Source organism: Lepidochelys olivacea (genome assembly GCF_965140295.1).
Source record: "Lepidochelys olivacea isolate rLepOli2 genome assembly, chromosome: 5".
Lineage (NCBI taxonomy): Eukaryota > Metazoa > Chordata > Testudines > Cheloniidae > Lepidochelys > Lepidochelys olivacea.
Window position 1 is genome coordinate 35,728,688 of NC_140415.1, and position 26,756 is coordinate 35,755,443.

Sequence of the window (26,756 nt, forward strand, 5' to 3'; positions counted from 1 at the left end):
TTTTGGGTGTTTTCTAATTTTTCAAATATATTTAAATTGCAGTGCAGAATACAAAGTGTACAGTGGTCACTTTATATTTTTTTATTACAAATATTTGCACTGTAACAAGATTAAAAAGTCAAAGCATGAAAGGCCATATAAATGTGTAGCATATCTGTGTAGCATACGTAAATACCTTGGAATGCTGGTTACAAAAGTGCCATGTGAACTCCTGTTCTCGCTTTCAGGTGACATTGTAAATAAGAAGGGGGCAGCATTATCTCCCATAAATGTAAACAAACTTCTTTGTCTTAGCGGTTGGCTGAAGAAGTAGTAGGACTGAGGGGACTTGCAGGCTCTAAAGTTTTACATTGTTTTATTTTTGAGTGCAGTTGTGTAACACAAAAAATCTATTTGTAAATTGCACTTTTACAAGAGAGATTGCACTACAGTACTTTGTATGAGGTGAATTGGAAAATACTATTTCTTTATCTTTTTTATAGTGCAGATATTCGTAATAAAAATAATATAAAGTGAGCACTGTATATTTTGTTTTCTCTGTTGTAATAGAAATCAATATATTTGAAAATGTAGAAAAACATCCAAAAATACTTTATAATAAATTTCAGTTGGTATTCTATTATTGTTTAACTGTGTGATTAAAACTGCAATTTAATTGCGATGAATTTTTTAATCAAGTTAATTTGTTTTGAGTTAACTGTGATTAATTGGCAGCCCTACTCTTTAGCTACTGTTCCAGGGCTGAACTTCACAGGTTTGTCTGGGGCCTACAAACTTACTTTTTTTTCTTTCTTTCAGTCCCTACATTCTTTTTCTGAAAAGTTTTCTTCCCCCACTCTCATCTTGAATTGGCAATTTTTGGTAATTTTCCTATGTTAGAGTTGATTTTCAAGGAAGTGTCGTATTTCCCTGCGTCTTTGTACATTCCTGTTACAGAATTAGAAGCCTGATTGACAGGCTAATTGTTTAAAACCTGTAGACAAACTTGAAGGGAACAAAACCAAAGGCCTTGTAGATGAGCAGGTCAACAATGAAACAGGACAAACCAGTCTTCCTGCTGAAATAGGTTTCAAGTCCCCATCTGATAAGTTACTTTCAAGATTCAGCTTTATAACCTAAACAATTGTGTATCCTTGTATGATTGGTCCTTGCCAGCCCAAATGAACAAACTGCCATTTTTCATTTTCATTTACAGAATGAAAGTGAGCTGTAGCTCACGAAAGCTAATGCTCAAATAAATTTGTTAGTCTCTAAGGTGCCACAAGTACTCCTTTTATTTTTGCGAATACAGACTAACATGGTTGCTACTCTGAAACCCGTCAATGAAAAATGTACTGCTTGAGGATTTGCATATCCAGTGGCTTAGTATATCGTTCATAGGGTCACAGTATCAATGCATGTTTTGATAAACAAATCTGAAAATATTAGGAAATGGCAAGAAATACTTAAAATATTGCTTGACACCATCAAAATTTTAGTCCCTCTGCAGCCCACCGTGAAGTGCTGGAGAGCAACAATTGTGATGTTTACTTGAGCATCCTTCAGTTACTTGCTAGACCTAATACAACTTTTGCCCATCATATCAGTGATGCCAAGAGAATCAAGTACTTGAGCAAGACAGTTACTGGTGAATTAAGTCTCTTAACATCAGATACAAGGAGACACACTTATTATTTGCAAAGAAGCTAAGTGGTGGTTTTTTTTGGGGGGGGGTTAACTGTCATTGCAGATGCAATCATGGATATTAGCCATCTTGATCAAATGGCCATTGTGCTTAACTTAGTTAATATTGATTGAATCAAAAGAAAAGTGGATATAAAAGCGCATTTTGTAAGCTTCATAGCAGTAAGTGAGGCAGATGCTGAATCCTTGTTTGATCAGTTAACTAATGTTTTATTTGGCAAGTGTGGATTAAACGCCAAATACATGTCTGGCCAGGGATGTGCTGGCTAGTGTTATGTTCAGAGCTCATGGGGGATTGCTTAGTTATCAGGACTGCAGTCGATGGAATACTTCAGTTAAAGAAAATTTACCTTTTCCAAGTCTTACAGATATTTGAGAACACGGTGAATGAGTTCAGCAAACTCAGATCTGAAGAAAGTTATAAGGAAATTGTTAAAGAATATCAGAACAGATGGGAAGCAATGGGTTTAAATACAGCTTTAGAAGAGTCAAAGGAGGAAATTCTTAAACTCATGGGAAAATACTCATATTTTTCTTTAGACTTGGTTCATGAGTCTTTCAAGATGTCTTACTTTGCAAAGGTCACGGAGGTGTCCAGTTTGTCATTTGGAGTCCAGAGCTACTTGAATTTCATAGTGTCAAGTTCTCTTGATGCTTTTCCGGAAACGTTGTGTTGACTCTGACCAATAAGTACATTGACGTGTCAAACTACATGCATTCAGCATTGTCAGACACAACTGAGTGACCTTGCTCTCCTTGCAACTAAGAAAGATGAAACAGCAAGATTGGCGCTGAAGAGCATCATAGAACAATTTGCCAAGGAAAAAGGTCACTGTGCTGTGAGAGTCCAATAATTAGAAATACACAAGCCAACACAGTTTGGGTGAGATTTGTTTTTTGTTAGTGCTCCTGTGAGCCGTTAAAACTGGGTTACTCCTCAGCCTCCTCTCTTCCTTTTTAAACATCCCTTTAGTGTCTCAATTTACTGCCAGCTGATGGAGCTGTTCGGAGAACTGACTGCCTCACTAACCCCCTGGTGTCTTGCCTCCACTTGAAGCAATGAGGTTCCTTCCTCTCCTTTTTTTCCATTGCACTTTTAATTTTTATCCCTCTTCATGGTGCCTAGCCAGTAAGGAGAGGAGTTTTGGAGGACAGAAGCTTGTAGGAAACCTGTGTTCTCGGAGAAAACACTGCAGCGTATCAGTCCCGCCATTAAGGGAGGAGAATATATCATTTTGTGGTACAGGTGTGCTACTTCAGTAAGGCTTTTTCAGCTCACAGCATTATGAGCAAGTGGTTTCAAATGTGAGTGTTTATGGCCAGCCCTGCTCTGCTCTTCTCCCCTCCTGCCATCTTTCCGTATCACCCCTATGTCTATACATATGATTAAAATAAAAAGGCATTCCTCTGTGTCTTCAAGGGGCAAGTCATAGACTGCAACAGCAACAAAACTGTAGCTGCTGCAGAAGCAGCAGAGACTTTGCAATTGTGAGGCTGGATAGCCCAGTAGGTTAGGAGGGTTTCTACCACATCTGAAGTGATTAGGTCACATTTCAAGATGACTTGGTGTACCATGACACACAAAACATCAGCATCCTAGGATGGAAACAGGAAGAGAAAAGGAAAGAAAAATAAAAACCGGGGAAGCTGAATAGCACATACGCCCTCCTCAGCTGCCCAGGAACCTGCATTGGGCATAATAAAACACAAACTTCCCTCTCAAAAGCCTGCGGTCGGGGGTCCGGCAGCTTAAAATACCCACTGCCCAGGTCAGAGTTTTTTATTCATATGTCTTGGTGGAGTTTGATATTCAATAATCTGAAATGCTTTGGATAATCAAAGTAGTTTTTAATGTAGTAGATATAGAATGGTGAGAGGTCTATTCTAGTAGGTCTTCAGGTTAATGATTGTTGTATTGTATTTTCTATTCTCACTAAGAGATCCTATTGGTATTTGCCAGATGTTTAACATTGCGTGGGCCTTTGGTTCTCTTCAGTGACATATTAGGATGAAAAATGTTAGTGAACAAAATGAAAAAATGTGCCATAATTAAATGCAGGGTGGCTTTTTGGGTGGGAGTTTTGTCACATGAACTGAGGTATTCCTTATAGGATGGGATAACTGGAGACAAAGAATTGCAAGTACCTCTATTATTGTCCTTCCTTTCCACTCAGACTTAGTCTACAAAGTTTTTCCAGCACAGCTATGTCTGCTAGTAGTGTGGAAAAAATTACATAGCTATGTTGGCAAAACCCTCAGTGCAGACACCACAGTACCGACAGTGTGCTTCTTTTGGCTTAGTTGGTGTTAGTCTGGCACATGGTGTAGGTATGCCAGCAGAACAACTCCTCCTGTCTTTTACAGAGCTCTGCTGGAATAACTGTTGTGAAAGGCTTTCTAGTGTAGACAAGACCTAAATCCTGTTGTCCCATAACTGTATATGACCTGAAAGTCTCTACAATAGAGAAGGCATGGAATGAGTTTATGAACTGCCTGTTACTGATTTTTTTTTTTTTTAAATCCTTTGCTGCTTGAAAGGAGGAGTTAATGTTCTTACATAAAGAATTACTGGGTGGATGGATAATGAAGGGCTGACAAAACCACTGCCAGATTCTTCTTACTGGGAAGGGATCCTGCTTTCTGCTATCTGTAGTCATAACAGCTTTAAGATGTTGTATTAAAATTGGTGAAGCACTATTACACCCAATTACATGTAAATAATTCTGCCTTTTTTTTTTTTTCAGGTGATAATGACAGTAACAGAAGCAGAGGATTTGGAAGCAAAGGTCAGGTTCTTATGTATTAGGGTTATACAAAGATTGTGTATGTTTAATAATGATTGAAAGGAAGGGAGGGAGTCAGGAGGTTTGGGTCTTGTATTCCTAGCTCTGATACTTATTTTCTTTGACAACTTGGGCAAATCATATGTCACTCCATGCCTCATTTTCCCTGTTTATAAATGGGGTAATACCTACCTTGAGAGACTGAGATTTATTTTATTAATTTTTGGAAAGTGCTTGTGACTGCCTTAAATGCAGAAAAACAAAAATATTAAGTTGCATTTGCTAGAACTTAGCACAAGCATCTGAAAGTGACATTGTCAGGTTAAATTTCACTGGTGTCTTCAATTTTCTTGTCCACTATATACCAAGTAACTTTGTTAAAACTGAAACGTACTTATTTACTATTGCATTTCTCTCATCTTGGATAATGAAATTATAGTAGCCAGTTTGATTTCTAATCCGTTCAGTCCATTTCTGTTTGTTTCTGTTTTCAAACCTAAATGTTCAATGTTTTCAATGTGGCTGCAGTGTTCGCAATGTGGCTGCAGGCAGGGCAAACTAGCTATTTATTATATTAAGATGCTACACTAAAAGTACAGAGTACTGTGCATATGCTTAATCTCTAGTCCTGGTTGTCATCCATCTTTTTCCTTCCATCAAACCATGAGGATTAGCTGCTGTATGTCATTAAGAAAGGTATGATTCTTAATTCTCCAATGTTGTTTAGTTCTATCCATCAAGATTCCTTCACAATTCAACTTTTTAGACAGTCAGTAATCCCACAGACAAAGGAATATAGACCACTTTCCAGACAGACGTAGGATAGTTCTAGTATCCCAAGCATGCCAGTTCATTTTGTCACTAGCAACTATGGAGCACTGTTTTGTTTTTTGTTTTTAGAACTTGCTGGAATACCTTATTTACATTAAGAAAAGAGGTTTCTAATGGTTCTTCTTTGAGTGCTTGATCATGTCCATTCCAATATTAATGTGCACACTGTCGCCAGAAGACTTTTTTCTGCGAGTGGTATCTGTCGGGTCAGCTCTGGTGCCCTCTGGAGTGATGCCTCCATGGTGCAGTATATAGGCACCTGCCAGATCGCCAGCTCCTCAGTTCCTCCTTCCCATTTGTGACAGTCGCTGGAACGCTCCTATCTCTTGCTCAGCAACTGATTCCTGTAGTGGTGGTCTTCCTGTAAATAGATAGTAGATAAGTGTAAATAGTTTGTTAGCATAAGTAGAGTGATAGTTAGTTGGAAAGCATCCACCCTGTGGGGCTCTCCCGTCCGGGCCTTGGGGCATGCCTCGGTCCCAGGGCTTCAAACAGCCTGCGGTGTGCCAGTCAGTGACCCTCACAAGAGCTGTTTAAAGTGCTTGGGAGAGGGTCATATTTAAGTGCCAGATCTGTAGGAACCTCAGTTGATCATCTCTCTTTTTTTTTTTTGGTTCTTGGTCTGAAGTTCCTACTTATGGAGGCGGCACGCCGTCCTGTTTCAGAGCAGCTACGGGACCCGATACCAAACATCACCTCTAACAGGAGTGTGCCGGTGTATGTTCGGAACACCAGTGTGGCTTGGGCTCCTCAGCACTGTCCTCCCGGCGCTGACGACTTGGCACCAATCCCCATCACCAGTTCTGAAGAAGTGGTCAAAAAAGTCTGATCGGGACGTTTCCCCTTGAGAGAGACTGCTGAGAGAGTGCGATCTGTGGCAGACCACTCTCGATTAGGAGGCGGCTCAACTGGCACCGTTGAGTCTGGCACTGAGAGGCTCTCCAGATAGGGCGAGCCAAGAAGGGGACACGACCCTGACAGCACCCTCGATGCCAGAGGCATATGAGGAGAAACAAAACCTCTTCACTTGCTCGGCATCACTGTCCGCAAGCCGAGGCCTGCAGGAAATAGACCAGTCACCACAGGTTCCAGCCACAAAAGGGCAAGCACCAGCCCTGAGCAAGCCTGCAATGATGTCAAGGCACCTCTGTCCATCCCACTCATCATTAGGAGACCTGGCACAGAGACCACAGTCACCGCAGCGACATGACACCCCACCTAGATGCTGGTCGTACTCCTGGCACCGATCAGTCTCCATGCTGCTCTCTCCCGTGGCACTGCTTGCAATCTCTGCATCGCTCGTCTTTGAAATGTGGCTCTTCATCACTGCAACACTCCCCATGGTGGCAACGTTATTCGTTGCAGTACCGCTCTCCTTGGAAACGCCGCTCCCCACCTAGGTAAGGCCGCTCAGCACCACTGTTCACGGCACCGCTTTGGTCGCCTAGGGGTGGGTCTTTTGGCTTCGAATTGCAGGCAGTCATATGCCTTGTGAGGAACTGTATCCAGAGTGGATCACAGGTGTCCTGAGGGCAAGACCTAGGGGCTTGTCCCAACAGGGTGAGGTTCTGGCCAATGGCAGATGCAGCCAAGGGGTCCACACTGACCACTGGGGAGGCAAGTGGTCCTGGGCTCCCATGGGGGGGGGGCGCTCTCTTTCGGTACCCGTGGAGGTGAGGGCGCCCCTTCTGTGCCTTTCCTAAAGAGGATCAGTCCCTGGGGAGAAAAGTCTACTCCGCAGGCGGCCTTCATCTTAAAATTGCTAACCACCAGGCCCTGTTTAGCTTTTATGATTTTAATTCCTGGTCAGCAATTCAAAGAGCTCCTGCCAGCTGACTGTAGGGATGAATATGGGGCCTTGGTTGAAGAAGGCAGAGCAATAACCAAGGCGTCCCTTTAGGTGGCTCTAGATGCCATGGATGCGGCGGCCTGGGCGAGGGCCATGGGCATGGTAATGAGGAGCTTCTGGCTGTAGTCATTGGGCCTCCCCCATGAGGTCCAACAAATTGGTTCAGGACCTCTCATTTGAAGGGCAGTCCTTGTTTTTGGAACCACAGCCTCAAGGATTCAAGGGCAACTTAGAAGTCATAGGGCCTCCCAACCCTATCCCGGAAACATTTTAAGCCACAGCCTATGGGCTGTTTTTACCAGCCCTACCAGAGACAGGATTTTGGGCAAAGGAGGAATAGGGGTTTCAAAAAGAGACAGACTCCTCAACAGCCTCGACATCTGCGCCTACAAGACAATCATCGCGCAACACAAAACTTTTGAAGATGCGACCAAGGACCATGCACCACTTCACAATCTAGATCTTACCTGTATGTTTTTGGGCTGTTTGTTCCTTTTTTTACTGGGCGTGGGCCAACATCACGTCTGACTGATGGGCATAGATGGCGAGTTACATTTCTATGTGGTACCTTGGCACCAGCAATATTCAGAGCCCAGGGGCCCAGCTCCACCAATATTTGGGGCTGGGTGTCTGTCCCCTGGCCCCACCTGCTGCCCCCATGCACCGGAGCCGAGCGTTCCTGCCTCTGCTGCGCAGCTCCATGCTACTTTCCTGCAGCAACTGCTGACGCAAGGTCCTAGTGCCCCCATCTCGACTGCACCCCCTCCCATCCCCAAACTCCCTCCCAGAGTCTGCACCCCAATCCCCTGCCCCAGCCTATGGCCTGCACCCCAGACCACCTCCACCACTAAACTCCTTTCCAGAGCCTTGGGCAGGTGGTGGTGGGGGAGTTTGGGTAGGGGCGGGTTCTGGGCACCACCAAAAATTATACAAACCTGCCGCCCCTGCTGATGGGTGGTCCTCATGGTAGAACTGGGATACACCTTACAGTTTCTCCTTCCCTCCTTCCCACTCCCCCTCTTCATCCCTCTTCAGGGACCCTTCTCACGAAAATCTCCTGGCCCAGGAGGTGCAGTTACTCCTAAGGGCGGGAGCAGTAGAGGAGGTTCCCACAGTGCTAAGAGGCAAGGGGTTTTATTCCTGCTATTTCCTGTTCCCAAAATCCAGCAGGGATCTCAGACCTATCCTAGACCTCAGGAACTTCAACAGGTTTTGAAGAAGCTGAAGTTCCGCATGGTGTGTCTGACCTTGATTATTCCTTCCCTAGATCCAGGGGACTGGTATGCCACACTTGACTTGAAAGACATGTATTTTTATATAGCTGTCTTCCAGCGGCACAGAAGATACCTTCGGTTTGTAGTAACTCAGGACCACTCAGTTCACGGTTCTGCCCTTTCGCCTGTTGGTGGCCTGGAGAGCCTGAACAAAATGTATGCCGGTGATGGCGGCCTTCCTCAGAAGGAGGGGGGGGGGCAGGTCTACCCCGAATTCGATGACTGGTTGGTGAGAGGTGGATCCAGGGAGTTAGTGGAACAGCATGTGCAGATCATACAGTCCACTTTCGAGAACCTGGGCCTCCTGATCAACGAGCAGAAGTCCATGCTCATGCCCATCCAGAGGATATCCTGGATGCAAACCAGGCAAGAGTCTCCCTGACAGAAGGGCGCTTCAGGGTCATCTCAGTTCTCATTCGAGGCCTGCTAGCGTACCCCACCATCATGGCAAGAAACTGCCTAAAACTCCTTGGTCATATGGCCTCTTGCACCTACATAGTGCAGCATGCATGCCTCAGACTGTGCCCTCGGTGTACATACTGGGGTGTCACCTGCTAGACAGAGTGGTTATTCTTCCCCAAGGGATGGCGCCCTGCATTGGTGGCTAAATGAAGATATAGTATGTGCAGGTGTTCCCTCTACAAGGCCTGCACTGTTGGTAGGGTTGGTCATGGAGGCCTCAGCTATGGGGTGGGGAGCCCACTTGGAGCCCTTCAGGACACAAGGTCTGTGGGCACCAGAGGAGGTACACCTGCATATCAGTGTCGGGGAACTAAGGGCAGTGCGTTCTGCCGCAAGCTCCAGGGCGAGTCTGTATCGGTCCTCACAGACAACACGACGGCAATGTTCTATATAAACAAGCAAGGTGGGGGAGCTCAATCCTCTCCCCTATGCCTCAAGACATTGAAACTTTGGGACTACTGCTTAGCCCACTCCATTCATCTGGAGGCTGCTTATCTACCACGTTTGCAGAACAAGCTAGCGAATTACCTGAGCAGGTCCTTCATCAGTCATGGCGAGTGGTCTCTTTGACCAGACATCCTGGAGGCTATTTTCTGGAGGTGGGGGTTTCTCCAGGTGGACCTGTTTGCAACCACAAGCAACAGGAAATGCCTCCAGTTTTGCTCATACGCGGTGTACCGTCTGGGTTCTCTCTGATGCCTTCCGGCTGCCATGGGGGCAGGGAGGGGGGCACAGATGCCTGTACACATCTTTTCCCCCTCCCTTTCCCCCCACTCCTCATCCACAGGGTACTCCTCCACATCAAAAGAGACAAGGTACTGAAACCTCTCCATAGACATCCCAGTCGATCTCCCAGTGTGGCCAGACCTGATCTCCCAGGGCCACAGCCACATGCTTCACCTGAACCTGGAATTTCTGCATTTGATGGCTTACTACCTTTGTGGTTGAACGAAATGGAATTCGCCTGTTCGGCACTGGTTCAAGAGGTACTTATGGGCAGCAGAAAGCAGTCAACTAGAATGGCCTGCCTAACGAAATGGAAGCGTTCTCGCTCTGGTCACTTCAGAAGGGCGTCTCTCCTCTGGAAGAAACCCTCTCTGTTACCTTGGCCTATCTGCTCCATCTGAAAGGGGAAGGTCTGGCCGTGTCTGCTGGTAGGGTCCGCTTGGTGGCAATATCAGCATTCCAGCCTCCAGTGAACGGCAGATCGCTTTTCTCCAATCTAATTAGCTCTCAGTTCTTAAAGGGCTTGGAGAACCTGTATCCACAGGTATGCCAACCTATGCCCCCCTGGGATCTCAACTTGGTCCTCTCACAACTGACAAGGCCACTGTTCATGCTGCTTGCAGCAAGTCCCTTGATTTATTTGTCCTGGAAGACTACCTTTCTGGTGGTCATCACCTCAGTTAGAAGGGTGTCGGAGATCCGAGCCCTTACCTCCGAGCCGCCCTACACGGCCTTCAAGGACAAAGCGCAGTTGCGGTTGCGCTCCTCATTCCTTCTGAACGTGGTCTCCCATTTGCACAACAGTCAAGACATCTTTCTCCTTGTCTTCTATCCTAAGCCCCATATAGCTAAAAACGAACAGAGGCTGCACTCTTTGGATGTTAGAGGTGCTTTGGCTTTTTACATAGAAAGGACCAAACCCTTTCAAAAATCCAGTGTTGTTATTTGTGGCCGTTGCAGAAAGGATGAAGGCCAGCCAAGTCTTGGCTCCAAGGTTTTCCTTCTGGAAAAAGTCCTGCATCAACATGTGCTATGACCTGGCAAAAGTGCCTCCCCCACATTTAATGGCGCACTCCACGTGGTCACAAGCTTCATCAGCGGCATTCATGGCCCATGTTCCAATTGTAGACCTCTGGAGGGCGGTTACCTCGTCTATCCATACGTTTACGGGCACTACACCCGAACTCAGCAGGCAAGAAATGATGCAGTCTTGGGCGCTGCGGTCCTCCAATCCGTGTCTCGCAGGAACGCTGACCCTGCCACATGACTGTTTACTTGGGAGTCGCCTCTATTGGAACGGACATGAGCAAGCACTCACGAAAAGGTTAGTAAGCATTTTTTCTTTAACTGTTTTCTTCGAGATGTTTGCTCATGTCCATTCTACAACCTGCCCTCCTGCCTCTGTCGGAGTTGCCGGCAAGAAGGAACTGAGAAAGCGGTGGGCTGGCAGGTGCCTATCTATGTACTATGCTGGGGAGTGCCTCTTCAGGGGGCACCAGAGCTGACCTGACGGTTACCAGTAGGGAAAAAGTCTTCCAGCGATGGTGAACGCGACGTGCTCACACACCTAAATTGGAATAGACATGAGCAACACATCTCAAGGAACAACAGTTAGGAAAGATTAGTAACCATTTTTCATGGCTTGTATAAATGAAAGCTTTTTCTACAAATTCTAAATTTTGTGCCAAACTGGACATCATAGTTTCCCTTTTTTGAAATGTTCAATTGAACAAATATGGACTTGTAGGTTAGTGTGTGCTATTTTTTTTAATCTTTATCTTAAACTTCACTTGGATTGTGATAGTTTCTTGGGAGGAGTCCAGAGTTTTACTGTAAGCAACATAAGTGTTCTGGTAGGTAAGTTTTTGAGCTCCTTGCCCTGGAGACCATAAGAAAAAAGCAGATCATTAAACTAAAAATTCTAAGAATGTAGGTAATAGTTGCCATGAGGTATCAAAAGGTAGAATTTTGCTTTCTCTGGTTTGGCTCCCCATTCTGGACTACGTGGGTCAAAGGATCCTCTGGTCAAAGGATCAACATCTGGTTTCTCTTCTGACCATACCGCCAAGCTATCATTCATGCCCTCATGTTGCTTCTTGATTACTGCATCCATCTCTTCTCTAGTCATCATCACTTCAACATTGCTCCTTCAGGTCCAGTCAGAATGCTGCTTTTTCTCAACTCACTGCTTTGGTCAGGTCACTCTCCCTTATTCACTGTGTTAAATACAAGCTTTTGGTCCTTGTCTTCGATATCTTAGCTCACCTTACTTTCCTGATCTCTTAGCTCACTGTGTTGTGATCCCATCCCATTTACTTTGCCAACTGTCTGGCTCTATCACCCATTTATTTACTTCTACAAGGACCTAATTATCTTCCATTCTGTCCCTCATGCATGTTTATCTGTTGTGACTGTACTTCTAATTTTTGAAGAGCAGTAGAGCCTGAGAGAACTGTTTATTTTGTAAATCAAAATAAAACTTGACAAATTTTAACAGGAGGATACAGAGGTTACAATGAAGAAGTAATCGCAGGTTCGGGAAGAAGTAAGTAGATTTGCTATAAGGTAGCTTGTCAAGAATTCAGTTTTTTTTCTTTTATTGCCTGACTTTTCTTTCTTCCTTTCTTAATCAGTTTCTTCTCTTCTTAAGGTTCTTGGAAACCGCACGGCGAAACAGAAAGTGGTGATAATCAAGGTAAATTAATAAATTCATTGGGATACATGTTTGTAGGATTGCTTATAAGGCAAGAAGGCCAAACTTGTAAAGTTTGATTCTGTTTTAGATTTCATTAATCTATAAATATAATTGAGTGACTGCACAGTACCAAGCATATAGTATAAAAACATATTATAAATGCATCAGGTACACACAGGGTGCCCATCTTGGAATTTATAATCTAAAACAATCCAGACTGTTTAAAAAAAAACCAAAAAACTTTTCAGATATTTCAGTTGCACAGAGCACCATGTGACCACAATTTGGAATGGTCACATTGGTGCAGTAGTTTTTGTGACTTCAAAATATTATTTCTCTAGATGTTGGATTAATAAGATTCACTTAAGTATACTGAATTTACTTGAAAGACAAAAGGGTAGAAAGCGGCTGTACAAAATAGGTAAAGGTATTCCAGGCTTAAAAGGCATCATGGAGAAAGGCAGACACAAAGATGAGCATAGGAGTGATGCAAAAAGTGGTAAAGTGAGATCCAGCAGGTCCAAGGGACTGGAGAGAGATCCAGGACACACCTGTGGAGCAGCTTACCCCAACCTGTAAGAAAATCAGCCTTGACCATAAAGAGCTCTCCAACCATCCAAGGAAGACAGATGATACTTGCTGGAGATTCTCCTTAGAAGACTAGAAAGAACATTCTGCAGGCTACAGACAGACAAGTCAATGTGCTGCTTTGAGACATCACTCTAAGATTGGGTAGGCTTCTGAAATTAATGGGCAACGATCCACTGGTCTTGGGTCACATTGGCACAAATGACACTTCATCGCATGATATCTTGCAGATAGTAGGTGACTTCAGGGAACTCTGAAGGATGCTGAAGAAGAAAGTCTAAGACATCTTTTCTGAGATCCTTCCTGTCCCATGAACAGAGGAAGACAGAAGGCAGAAGTTCTTCTTCGAGTAGTCCCCCGTAGGGATGCTGCACATGTGCCTCTTGATGAGTCAATAGGAGATTTCTAGCCAGCAGTGTCTATTTGGTCCATGCACAGTCCCTATGCCTCCACTCTTCGAATTTTAAGGTTGCGTCCTTTAGTCCACTTTTTTTCCTTTTGGGGACTGCCTTGTCCATTTCCAACAGGCTTGGGAGCAGATCACCTTGGACAAATGTGTCTTGGAGGTCATAATAGAGGGCTACATCATCCAGTTTTTGCCACTCTGTCCCTTTCACCCGTTTCTCCATCCCTCTTCATGGACTCCTCTCACAAGCTTCTATTAAGGTAAGAGGTAGAGACTCTCCTCTGGCTAGGAGCAACAGAACCAGTCCTTTCCCTTTAGAGGGGCAGGGAGTTCTACTCAGAATAATTCTTAGAACAAAAAAAATGTTGCAGGCAGATCTTAAAGCTAAGACTGAACAAGATTGTGAAGCCTCAAAAGTTCAGGATGGTGATTCTGGCAATTCCTTCTCTGGAGGAAGGAAATTTGTTGGTTTGAATTATTAATATTTGAAATTATTAATATGGGGAAACACCAAACACTAATTTAAGCCTAATAAGAAAAGGAGTACTTGTGGCACCTTAGAAACTAACAAATTTATTTGAGCATAAGCTTATGTGAGCTACAGCTCACTTCATCGGATGCATTCAGTGGAAAATACAGTGGGGAGATTTATATACATAAAGAACATGAAACAATGGGTGTTACCATACAGACTATAACCAGAGTGATCACTTAAGGTGAGCTATTACCAGCAGGAGAGCGGGGAGGGGAGGGACGACGACACCTTTTGTAGTGATAATCAAGGTGGGCCATTTCCAGCAGTTGACAAGAACGTCTGAGGAACGGTTGGCAGAGGGGGATAAACATAGTTTTACTTGTGTAATGACCCATCCACTCCCAGTCTCTGTTCAAGCCTAAGTTAATTGTATCCAGTTTGCAAATTAATTCCAATTCAGCAGTCTCTCACTGGAGTCTGTTTTTGAAGTCTTTTTGTTGTAATATTGCAACTTTTAGATCTGTAATTGAGTGACCAGAGAGATTGAAGTGTTCTCTGACTGGTTTTTGAGTGTTATAATTCTTGACGTCTGATTTGTGTCCATTTATTCCTTTACGTAGAGACTTTCCAGTTTGACCAATGTACATGGCAGAGGGGCATTGCTGGCACATGATGGCATATATCACATTGGTAGATGTGCAGGTGAACAAGTCTCTGTTGGTGTGGCTGATGTGATTAGGCCCTATGATGGTGTCCCCTGAATAGATATGTGGACACAGTTGGCAACGGGCTTTGTTGCAAGGATTGGTTCCTGGGTTAGTGGTTCTGTTGTGTGGTTGCTGGTGAGTATTTGCTTCGGGTTGGGGGGCTGTCTGTAAGCAAGGTCTGGCCTGTCTCCCAAGATCTGTGAGAGTGAAGGTTCGTCTTTCAGGATAGGTTGTAGATCCTTGATAATGCGCTAGAGAGGTTTTAGTTGGGGGCTGAAGGTGACGGCTAGTGGCGTTCTGTTATTTTCTTTGTTGGGCTTGTCCTGTAGTAGGTGACTTCTGGGTGCTCTTCTGGCTCTGTCAGTCTGTTTCTTCACTTCAGCAGGTGGGTATTGTAGTTGTAAGAATGCTTGATAGAGCTCTTGTAGGAGTTTGTCTCTGTCTGAGGGGTTGGAGCAAATGCGGTTGTATCGTAGAGCTTGGCTGTAGACAATGGATCGTGTGGTGTGGTCTGCATGAAAGCTGGAGGCATGTAGGTATGAATAGCGGTCAGTAGTTTTCCAGTATAGTGTGGTGTTTATGTGACCATCGCTTATTAGCATTGTAGTGTCCAGGAAGTGGATCTCTTGTGTGGACTGGTCCAGGCTGAGGTTGATGGTGGGATGGAAATTGTTGAAATCCTGGTGGAATTCCTCAAGGGCTTCTTTTCCATGGGTCCAGATGATGAAGATATCATCACTGTAGCGCAAGTGGAATAGGTGCATTAGGGGACGAGAACTGAGGAAGCGTTGTTCTAAGTCAGCCATAAAAATGTTGGCATACTGTGCGGCCATGCGGGTACCCATAGCAGTGCCGCTGATTTGAAGGTATACGTTGTCCCCAAATGTGAAATAGTTATGGGTGAGGGCAAAGTCACAAAGTTCAGCTGCCAGGTTTGCCGTGACATTATCGGGGATACTGTTCCGGATGGCTTGTAGTCCATCTTTGTGTGGAATGTTGGTGTAGAGGGCTTCTACATCCATAGTGGCCAGGATGGTGTTTTCAGGAAGATCACTGATGGATTGTAGTTTCCTCAGGAAGTCAGTGGTGTCTCGAAGATGGCTCGGAGTGCTGGTAGCATAGGGCCTGAGGAGGGAGTCTACATAGCCAGACAATCCTGCTGTCAGGGCGCCAATGCCTGAGATGATGGGGCATCCAGGATTTCCAGGTTTATGGATCTTGGGTAGCAGATAGAATACCCTAGGTCGGAGTTCCAGGGGTGTGTCTGTGCGGATTTGTTCTTGTGCTTTTGTTTCAGGGAGTTTCTTGAGCAGATGGTGTAGTTTCTTTTGGTAACCCTCAGTGGGCTCAGAGGATTTCGACCTATTCATGATGACAACAGCACCTCCTTTGTCAGCCTTTTTGATTATGATGTCAGAGTTGTTTCTGAGGCTGTGGATGGCATTATGTTCTGCATGGCTGAGGTTATGGGGCAAGTGATGCTGCTTTTTCACAATTTCAGCCCGTGCGCATCGGCGGAAGCACTCTATGTAGAAGTCCAGTCTGTTGTTTCGACCTTCAGGAGGAGTCCACCCAGAATCCTTCTTTTTGTAGTGTTGGTAGGAAGGTCTCTGTGAGTTGGTATGCTGTTCAGAGGTGTGTTGGAAATATTCCTTGAGTCGGAGACGTCGAAAATAGGATTCCAGATCACCACAGAACTGTATCATGTTCATTGGGGGTGGAGGGGCAGAAGGAGAGGCCCCGAGATAGGACAGATTCTTCTGTTGGGCTAAGAGTATAGTTGGATAGATTAACAATATTGCTCGGTGGGTTATGGGAACCACTGTTGTGGCCTCTTGTGGCATGTAGTAGTTTAGATAGTTTAGTGTCCTTTTTCTTTTGTAGAGAAGCAAAGTGTGTGGTGTAAATGGCTTGTCTAGTTTTTGTAAAGTCCAGCCACGAGGAGGTTTGTGCGGAAGGTTGGTTTTTTTATGAGAGTATCCATTTTTGAGAGCTCATTCTTAATCTTTCTCTGTTTGCTGTAGAGGATGTTGATCAGGTGGTTCCGCAGTTTCTTTGAGAGCGTGTGGCACAATCTGTCAGCATAGTCTTTGTGGTATGTAGATTGTAATGGATTTTTTTTACCTTCAGTCCTTTTGGTATGATGTCCAACTGTTTGCATTTGGAAAGGAAGATGATGTCTGTATCTGTATGACTTTTTTTCATGAAGTTGATAGATTTAACCCTAAATTTCTTTATTAAATGCAAAGGCCAAATGGTACTTCTACAATTGCTCTAAACATGCCTAAAAGCTCTAAATAATAAGCAATTTACTACATCCCAATAGTAGTAAAACATTTATAAGTATTTGATCAGTATACTTACAAATGAGCTAAACGCAGAGGTGCTTAGACCCATATTGGTCAGCTCAAACATGGTCAGGCAGGTATCAGCAATGAACCCTTTGAGAGTTGGCTTTTTATACCCTTTAACAAACAAGTGGTGTCACTGCCAATTACTGACTTTAGCTAAAAACCAATTGGAGACAGTTCACCCTTTATTTCCCGTGTTTGTCCAGATAAGATTTACAACCTCCTTTTTTTCCCCCAGGCCTTTCCTCCCCTCCTCCTTGCTGTCCAACAGTTTTCCCATTGCCCCTGGGTTCATATAGGCTCTACTGTTGGAGCGTGGGTTGGGAAGAGCTGTGTTGGCTCATTTTAAGATAGTCTCTTTGTTTGATTCAAAACCATCTGCAGTCGCACCTGTCAGAGGCCTTTTTTTTTAGAAACTTCCTCTTATCTCATGGTTATTCTTTGAACCAGACATCCTTCCTACTTTATTCCTTCTGGCCGCATCACTTTTTATTTTCTAGGCCTTTCTTCTACTTGCTAGTCAAGGGCATTTCTTTACAGTACATATATATGTTTCCTTAGCTAACTTAAAATAACTTTAATTTTATGTTCATTCCACACAATTGGTTTACATCCCTCAACTTACAAGATGCCTACTTTTATATAACTATATCTCCATTGCACAGGACATGATTATGATTCACTGTGGTTTAAGATCACTTCCAGTACCAAGTGCTTCCCTTCGATCCCAAGGGTCTTTTTGAAAGTTGTAATGGTAGTGGTGGTTTACCTTTTGGCAGGAAGGAATTTTAGTCTTCCAGTACTCTAGCAACAGACTTCTCAAAAGCCGCTCTTTCCCAGCAGTGTTGTCATCCATCCAGAAGGCCTTTGCTTTGTTCTGGGAGTTGGACCTACACCTGAATGCAAAGAAATCCACATTAGTACTGGTACAAAGGATAGTTTATAGGGGCATACTTGGACTCAGTGACAGCCAGAGCATTCCTCCTGTTACATAGATTTGTGACTGTCTGGTGTAGTGGGGATGATTCAAGGATGCCCTCGGACATGAATAAGGAATTGTCTTCAACTCCTTGGCCATATGGTGGTGTGAATGTTTGTGACCAATCATGCAAGGCGGTGCCTCTGCTCCTTCCAAGGCTGGAATTTGTCCTCCAAATAAGGATGCCTTGGACAGGCAGGTGTGGTCCTCTTGTATGTAAAGAACTCCTTAAACTAGTGAAAGGAGCAATTTCATATATGTAGGTGTTCCCTTCTGCCACCCAGACACTTTTCCCGTGACTACAAATGGGAGTCGAATGCTTGGGTCCTCCAAGGCCTATTCCAGAGATGGGGACAGCCAGAGATTTAATCTTTTCACCACCTCCAAGAATAGGAAGTCTCCTCTCTTCTGCTCCAGCATGGGTTTTGGGTCACCTCTTCAGGGGGATGCCTTCCTTCTATCATGGAAGAGGAGTCTGTTCTACAGAATGGGGACTGTATCCTGGAAAGCCATGACTCTGAAAAAGACTTGAGTGGTAGTGGACAAACAACTCAACATGAACTCCCAGTGCGATTGGGCAAAAAGGGTTAATGCAGTCCTTTGATGTAATACACAGGGGAGTAGGGAGGTGTATGCCAGTGACGAGATACATACTGGCATACTTCAGATAGTTTTAGTGTCTGTATTTTAAAAATGATGTTGAGAAATTGGAAAAAGCCGCAAATGATGCAAGCTTATCAAAAGATAAAAAGCAGACTTGATTATGGTGTATAATTACCTTCATTGGGAGAAAATACTGGGTAATAAAGGGTGATTTAATCTAGTGGATAACAAGAACCCAGTGGGTGGAAGCTGAAGCCAGACAACTTCATATTGCAAATAAGACAGGTTTTTGAAAGGGTGACTAACCATTGGCATAGCCTACCAAAGCAAAATGTGGATTCTCCATTCCATGAAGTCTTCAAGACTCTTGCCCTTCTGGAAGATATGCTTTAGACAAGCACAAGTTATTGTGCCTCACGCAGGGATAATGGGTGAAATTTAAGTACTTATGACATATAGGAGTTCAGACTAGATGATCCTTTTTGGCCTTAAAATCTATTATGTTTTACTGAACAATGTGTTTATTTTTTAAAAAAGACAGTAATGTATGCATTATTTTGCATTTTCTCTTTATTTAGAATTTCAGAATTATAATCAACAGTTAAAATTATTGTTTGGCATAATTTGTGAATAAAATTTTTTCATGGTCAATACTGAAAGTCCCTCAACAGCTACTTCTCTTACCAGTGTTCCAGACAGCTTTCAAATGAGTCTTCAAAAAATTCTTACAGGCCCCAAATCTGTTGAATAGTTTCAAGAACTTTTTAATTCTAAAACGTACTTTTCAGAACAGTTCAGTCTTCCTAATTCACTTGTAGAACACCTCACATCCACATGTAAGTGTTCCATACGGCTTACTCATGTACCAGATAAATTTGGGGTAGACTTGATTTCAGCAGAATGTAAACTTTATAGTGTAAACAAGACTTTAAAGGTGTAAAATTCAGCTTCTGGTTTTTTAGTTGCCCAGTAAAACTTCACTAATTCTCTCTATTGACTGGAAGAGCCATTTGTGAAAAAGTGAACAAATGCTAAGCAAGTAGAATGTTTCACAAAAACTTTGATTTTGACAACTGCAGGTAAGCTTTTTAATAATGGAAATGTTTGATGTGCTATAAAGGTACACTAGTATATTTTGTAAGTTGTAGTATTCAGTAACCTCAGTGCAGCACACTACTGAATCTTTGAGAAATGGGAAGGGATTTTTTCAGACATGAATTATAAAGTGCAGGTTAATGAAGTTCTACTGAATTGTTTGGCTGCTCCACAAGGAACAAATTACTGCAACTAAAATTGTCCCTCAAATTATTGTTCATGTATCTGAACCATTGGTTTTCTTTTGTATTCTGAAGGTCCAAAGGTGACCTATGTGCCACCACCTCCACCTGACAATGAAGAAGCCATCTTTGCACACTACCAGACAGGAATTAATTTTGACAAATATGACACAATTCTTGTGGAAGTATCAGGACTTGATCCTCCACCAGCAATACTGGTTAGTGAACTCTTGTCCTCTATTACTTAAAGTTACTGGCAAAGGGTATTTTAAAAATGAGTTTTTGCCCTTTTTTGCTGCTTTATGATGTATAAAATTTTTTCTTTTGATAAAAATATAATGAATAAATGAATGGCAAAATAGAACTCGGAATTTTTTGTTGGAAGATCTCTTTTGAGGGGCAGTTTCAGGGACTTATTTTGTTAGCTCTCACAACTTTGAAGGGTGACAGAAACGTAAGTGTGGAATCTTAATTTTTTCCAAATTACTGTCGAAATTAAATAGCTGTCAAACACATCAAAGCCTGACTTAAAAAAAAAATCCGTTCACCTCTCAATTGCTCTGCTTTGTCTGTTTAGTGAAATTTCACAACCTCCTCCATAATATTCTTCCAGGTTTAATAGGACTAAAATTGTTAAAGTAAAAAACCAAAGCAACCTTTGGTGCCTTCTTTAGACACGACAAAGAAGCAAAAGGTACACACCCATTTTTTTCCTTGGCAATAATTTTTTTCTTAAAAAATAAAATTAAAAAAATACTGACCTAGAAAATCATTAGGAACATTTTGGTAAAAGCGTATTTTGAAATCTGTTCATTTTAAAGTAAATAAGAATCCTTAATTAGAGTAAACTTAGTATTTGTCCACCTTTGATAGTCTGTTTCCATTGTCCGTAATGAGAGGAACATAAAAACTAAAATGGCATGTTTTGAGAAAGTAAAGAGGTACAGTTGTCAGTATTAGAAATCTAAAGTGGTGATTTTAATGTTCCAGATCATACAAATTTAAAATTTTTGTTTGCTCTGCAAAAATACATACTACTACTACTTTCTCTCCAAATCAAACACTTGCAATATGCTGCCTGAGGAGATCTGCTTTTTTTCCATTGAAACCATATATAAAAAGCTGCAACACTGAGGAATGGAAATAGTCAGCATAAGAGTTATTTGTGTTCAGAAAAGATCGTTTTTTACAGAAAATTAGAAACAGTAAATATAATTAAACTGGTTTTAGAGTAGCAGCCATGTTAGTCTGTATCCGCTAAAAGAACAGGAGTACTTGTGGCACCTTAGAGACTAACACATTTATTTGAGCAGCATAAGCTTTCGTGGGCTACAGCCCACTTCATCGGATGCATAGAATGGAACGTGTAGTAAGAAGATATATATACACATACAGAGAAGGTAGAAGTTGCCATACAAACTGTAACAGGCTAATTCATTAAGATGAGCTTTATCAGCAGGAGGAAAAAAAACTTTTGTAGTGATAATCAGGATGGCCCATTTAGACAGTTAACAAGAAGGTGTTAGGATACTTAACATGAGGAAATAGATTCAGTGTGTAATGGCCCAGCCACTCCCAGTCTCTATTCAAACCCAAGTTAATGGTATCTAGTTTGCCTATTAATTCAAGCTCAGCAGTTTCTCACTGGAGTCTGTTTTTCTCTGCTGAGCTTGAATTAATATGCAAACGAGATGTGTAAATACATGTTGTTTGGTAAGAAGTTTAATGAAATAGGTGTTTGTAGTTGGTTACTGATGGCTGATACTCAAGACTGGTCTAATCTGGCTATGTCACAGGTGTATGTTAAGTTGAAAGAAAGAAAACTATAAAACTTCAGAGGGTGATGTAGGAATACCAAAGACAGAACTGAGAGCCAGGTCCAGACCTTGCTAGTGTAGTACAGCTCACCACATTTTAGCCAAAAACTTTACAGCTATTCGTTGCTGTGGTTTTTTTTCCCCACTCCCTGTAGTGGAGCCAATTAATATATCTGATTTTATTTTACATTGTTTATTTTAAAATAAGTCAGCACAGCTCCAAGTGACACCACTGGAACTCTTGACTTTTTAAAAATTCATATTTCGGCCAATAAATGTGGCAACGCTTACATAACAATTTTGTTTGGTATTTATTACAGTCTTGTTCTCTTCTGGTTTTGATGTTGCATGCAGTTCATAATTGCATAAAGAATTTGATTTTAAAATTGCTTATAGAAAAAAAATTTCTACTTTAAGGTCCAGGTGTTCTGGGAAGATATTTTTATAACCCAAATTATAAACTATGCTGGGAAGCTTGAAAAGGGCTGAAAAAAATGAAAAGATGTTTTGGAGAAATATATTTAGTAAACTACTCCTCTGAGCATCTTTTCACTAGGTTAAGAAAAACGATTGAACCCATTTTGCTCAGTCTAGCCACAAGAGAGTTCTAGGTTACAATCCTCACTATCAATAAATGTTTAAACACACTTTTAAAATTAAAACTGGCATTTTAGTCTGTAGTTGGATTTGACGATATTGCTGAAAAGTTGCCTTATTTAACAAACTAGTAGTGTGAGCGCCCTCTGCAAGAAACGCTTCAACTGTTTAAGCAGGTTGGACAACAGCTTAGCCTTAAATAGGGCTCCCATACAAACATGTCAGAAATGAAACTTGTTAAAGGTAGCTATGCCAGCAGAAGGGTCAGATGCCAAATTTATTTAAACTCAAAATTGTTTTTATTGTGACGGGTTTATCCTGCATTCTTCTTAAGCAGTATTATTCAGTTTCCTCCCCTGCAGTTATTAGATAGTTCAAAGTCAATTCCAACAAGGAAATCTCTCCCTTTATAAGGATGCATCTGCTGGAAGAAAGCCTCCAAAAGAGAGAGCATCTCATGGAACTTTTCCCATGCTCTTCCTAATTCTTCATGTCGGACATACAGTAGTAACTTTCCAGTCATGTACTTTTGTGCCAGATACGGAGTGGCTTCAGAGCTTGCTTATACACACCAGATGTGTTCATAAGATCCTTTAGTGGTTTCCCATGTATGGCTGAGGTTAGCTTTAAAAGGTATTTTACACTCAACACCACCTAGTGACTGAACAATAATAATACAGGTTAGCATTCCATTATATCTCCCCTTTTAAGTTATACATTTCTACTAGGGCTGTTGATTAATCACAGTTAACTCACGTGATTAACTCAAAAAAATTTACTGCGATTAAAAAAAATTAATTGTAATTAATTGCATTGTTAAACAATAGAATACCCATTGATTTCTATTACAACACAGAATACAAAGTGTACAGTGCTAACTTTATATTTTTATTACAAATATTTGCACTGTAAAAATGATAAACAAAAATTGTATTTTTCAGTTCACCTCATAAAGTACTGTAGTGCAGTCTGTTTATCGTGAAAGTGTCACTTACAAATGTAGTTTTTTGTTACATAACTGCACTCAAAAGCAAAACAATGTAAAACTTTAGAGCCTACAAGTCCACTCAGTCCTACTTCTTGTTCAGCCAATTGCTAAGACAAACAAGTTTGTTTACATTTATGGGAGATACTGTTGACTGCTTCTTATTTACAATGTCACCTGAAAGTGAGAACAGACATTCGCATGGCACTTTTGGAGCCAGCATTGCAAGGTATTTACATTCCACATATGCTAAACATTCATATGCCCTCTCATTCTTTGGTCACCTTTCCGGAGGACATGCTTCCATGTTGATGATGCTCGTTAAAAAAATGATGCGTTAATTAAATTTGTGACTGAACTTCTTGGGGGAGATTTGTATGTCTCCAGTTCTGTTTTACCAACTGTCTGCCATATATTTCATGTTATGGCAGTCTCGGATGATGACCCAGCACATGTTCATTTTAGAGAACACTTTCACAACAGGTTTGACAAAACTCAAAGAAGGTACCAATGTGAGATTTCTAAAGATTCATATAGTACTGGACCCAAGATTTAACAATCTGAAGTGCCTTCCAAAATCTGAGAGGGACAAGGTGTGGAGAATGCTTTCAGATGTCTTAACAGCAACACTCCGATGCGAAACTACAGAACCCGAACCACCAAAAAAAAAAATCAACCTTCTTCAGGTGGCACCTGATTCAGATGATGAAAATGAACAGGTGTTGGTCTGCTCTGCTTTGGATCGTTATCAAGCAGAACCCATCATCAGCATGGACTCACGCCTTTTGGAATGGTGGTTGGAAATTTTGTGTTTTGCTGTACTACTTTTCCAACAGATGTCAGGGTAGTTAGTCATTCATTACTACCGTTATATTGGCTGCTTCTTGTCTCACTGGTAGTGATGTGACTGCAGTTCAAAGTGCTAAAGCAGTTCAAATCCACTCTAATACTTTGATAGAGAAGATAAGAAACTTAGGCAGGAATATGTTCTCCTCTGTCAGTCTGGGCATTAGAATGGTAAACTGTCAGGTGATTATATGCAAATGGAAGAAAGAGGCCGCCCCCCCCTCCAGCAGCAGGAGGAGTTTGGGGCGTGGGAGGAGGCTCAGGTCTGGGGGTTCGGGCGTGGGAGGGGATGAGGGTTCTGGGTGCTGCTTACCTTGTGGGATGCTCCCTGGAAGCGGCAGTAAGTCCCTCCCTTAGCTCCTAGCTGCAGGCACTGACCCTGCAGTTCCCAGCCAATGGGAACTGTGGAGCTGGCAGCACATGAAGTTAGGAGCTTAGGGAGGGACATGTAGCCGTTTCCGAGAAGCCGGATAGGGAGCCTGCCAGCCCCGCCAACTCCCAGCACCAGCGCGTGCTCCAGTCACTGCTGAAAGACAATACAAGACTAGCCAAACCTTTTATTTCTGAAGGTCAGTCAGTCAGTCAGTTGCTAAGTATGCCGTCAGAGCATCATTCAGTGCTTCAGATGAGGCCTCTAGAATTGTAGCAGCTGTGATTAATTTGAAGTACCACTTGTGGCTATGTTTGTCAGGATTTCCTCTCAAAACAAGAATGCAGGTAAGACTCCACTTGATGGTGAAGGGCTGTTTAAGTCTAGAACAGACAAGGTTGTAGACCAGCTAAGACACCAGGTCTACTGTTTCCACAAGATAATTAGAGGCCAAGAGCTTCAAAAGCTTAGCAGGGTTCAGAAAGGGATTAGACATTGATGGGGATAACCAGAATAATCCAGAATTTTTGTAAATATTAAATAAGGTTTTGAAGAAATATAAACCATCATGCTTCAGGTTTTAAGCCTGCTTCTGACTATTGGTGGTGGATGAGGTAGGAGGAAACTTTCCCTGAAGCCAGGTTATCCCATAACTGCTTGCTTCAGAGTTTCTTGTACCTTTCCTAAAATATTTTTGCTAGCTACTGTTGATGATAGGATGTTGGACTTGATGGACCCCTGGACTGATCCAGTATGGAAATTTCTATGCTCCTGTATGTTGTCCTAGAAACTGCTTTGATACTCCACTACAGAAGCCAATCTCAGGGACTCTGGAGCAACTAGGCAACTTATCAGTCTGGGGAATGTTGATGAGATTCAAAAGGCAGAATCAGCATAAATTCACTTGGACGTGGGGCAGTGAAATTTGCACTGTGGGAAGTCTGTCAGTTCAGTACAGTGCTGCAATCCGAAGAAATTGCTTTCAGATCTGTCTGTAGATTTCTGAAGCCAGATACGGCAGTTGAGCTTCCACCTATTCAGAGAACCAAAATGGCATCTGAATCTTGTCCTGCAATCCCTAACTGTTCAATCATTGGTTTCAGAGTAACAGCCGTGTTAGTCTGTATTCGCAAAAAGAAAAGGAGTACTTGTGGCACCTTAGAGACTAACCAATTTATTTGAGCATAAGCTTTTGTGAGCTACAGCTCACTAGCTCACTTCATCTGATGAAGTGAGCTGTAGCTCACGAAAGCTTGTGCTCAAATAAATTGGTTAGTTTCTAAGGTGCCACAAGTACTCCTTTTCTTTTTGTTCAATCATTGAAGCTCTCCATGTTACTCCGGCAATCCTTTTAACTTTTTCTGAATGGCACTCGTATGAAGGAATGGTCACAGCAGCAGTTGCAGGATATTGTTGAGGGGAATTAAATAGGTGATGGGACACGCTCAAGTAGCCGTAGACATGAAAAGTTCTGAATCCTGAGGAGCAGTGGAGTAGTTCTGGTGTTTCAAGCTTCTAGACCACTTCCTATCAGTATTTCTCAACTTCTGAATTTGAATAATTTTAGTATGGTGATATACAACAGTATAGACTTTTTCTTGATTCTTTTCTAGACTTTTGAAGAAGCTAATCTTTGTCAAACATTGAACAAGAACATTGCTAAAGCTGGATATTTGAAACTTACGCCAGTGCAGAAGTATAGTATTCCTGTTATACTTGCAGGGAGAGATTTAATGGCATGTGCCCAGACAGGATCTGGAAAAACGGTAAGTTCTGTATAAAGATCTGTATAAAGGGGGCTTCCATTGGTTCTGATTTCTCCTATGCTTAATTTACACAGGAGACAGGTAGATAGCTATGACATTCCCTCCTGTCTGGGCAGACTATACAGCCTAATATCAATGAGTATCCATAATTCCTTATGTAGTGTTAATACATACATTTAACAATGATACGAATCACCAGTGTCATTAGCTTTAAGAAAAGACCTCACTCTGTACACTGATTAATATAGTAATATTGTATACAATAAGTTGACTCAGTTGCTTCTCAGTTGAGGTTCATACCCACTGTCTTTATAGACCAGTAAACCTTTGAAATGGATTCTTCTGACTGCTGCTGCTCAAAGAACTTTAAGCTGTGAGGAAGGCGACATGGAACCTGGTGGTGAAGGAAGCTCCATGCTCTCTTTTCCCCCATTTGTGTTGGCTGAAATGCAAATTGTTCAGGTTCCTACCATCTCCTTTCCATGCTGTATTGATGGTCCTGTTTCTGCTTATATGGAAATATGGATTTTCGGTGTCTTTGGCTGAAGATTGGGCTGGTCAAAGACTCAAATACGAATTCCTTTGTCTCAGCAGGTCTGTTTACTAACTTCCCTGACATGCCTGGCTTCAACACATTTTAGTTACCATTCCAGCATATGTCCCATAACTCCTTTATAACCCACTGC

The 26,756-nt window shown here is 42.4% G+C and overlaps 1 protein-coding gene across 7 annotated transcripts in view; it reads left to right on the plus strand.

The window, feature by feature from the left end:
- Positions 1–26,756, plus strand: part of DDX4 (DEAD-box helicase 4) — a 104,812-nt gene that overhangs the window by 50,599 nt on the left and 27,457 nt on the right. For all 7 annotated transcript variants that reach the window (XM_084629023.1, XM_084629019.1, XM_084629024.1 and 4 more), the window contains 5 exons: positions 4,428–4,469; positions 12,106–12,153; positions 12,259–12,303; positions 19,765–19,907; positions 25,918–26,070. In XM_084629023.1, the coding sequence (XP_084485149.1) occupies positions 4,428–4,469; positions 12,106–12,153; positions 12,259–12,303; positions 19,765–19,907; positions 25,918–26,070 (431 nt within the window). The remainder of the gene's footprint in view (positions 1–4,427; positions 4,470–12,105; positions 12,154–12,258; positions 12,304–19,764; positions 19,908–25,917; positions 26,071–26,756) is intronic.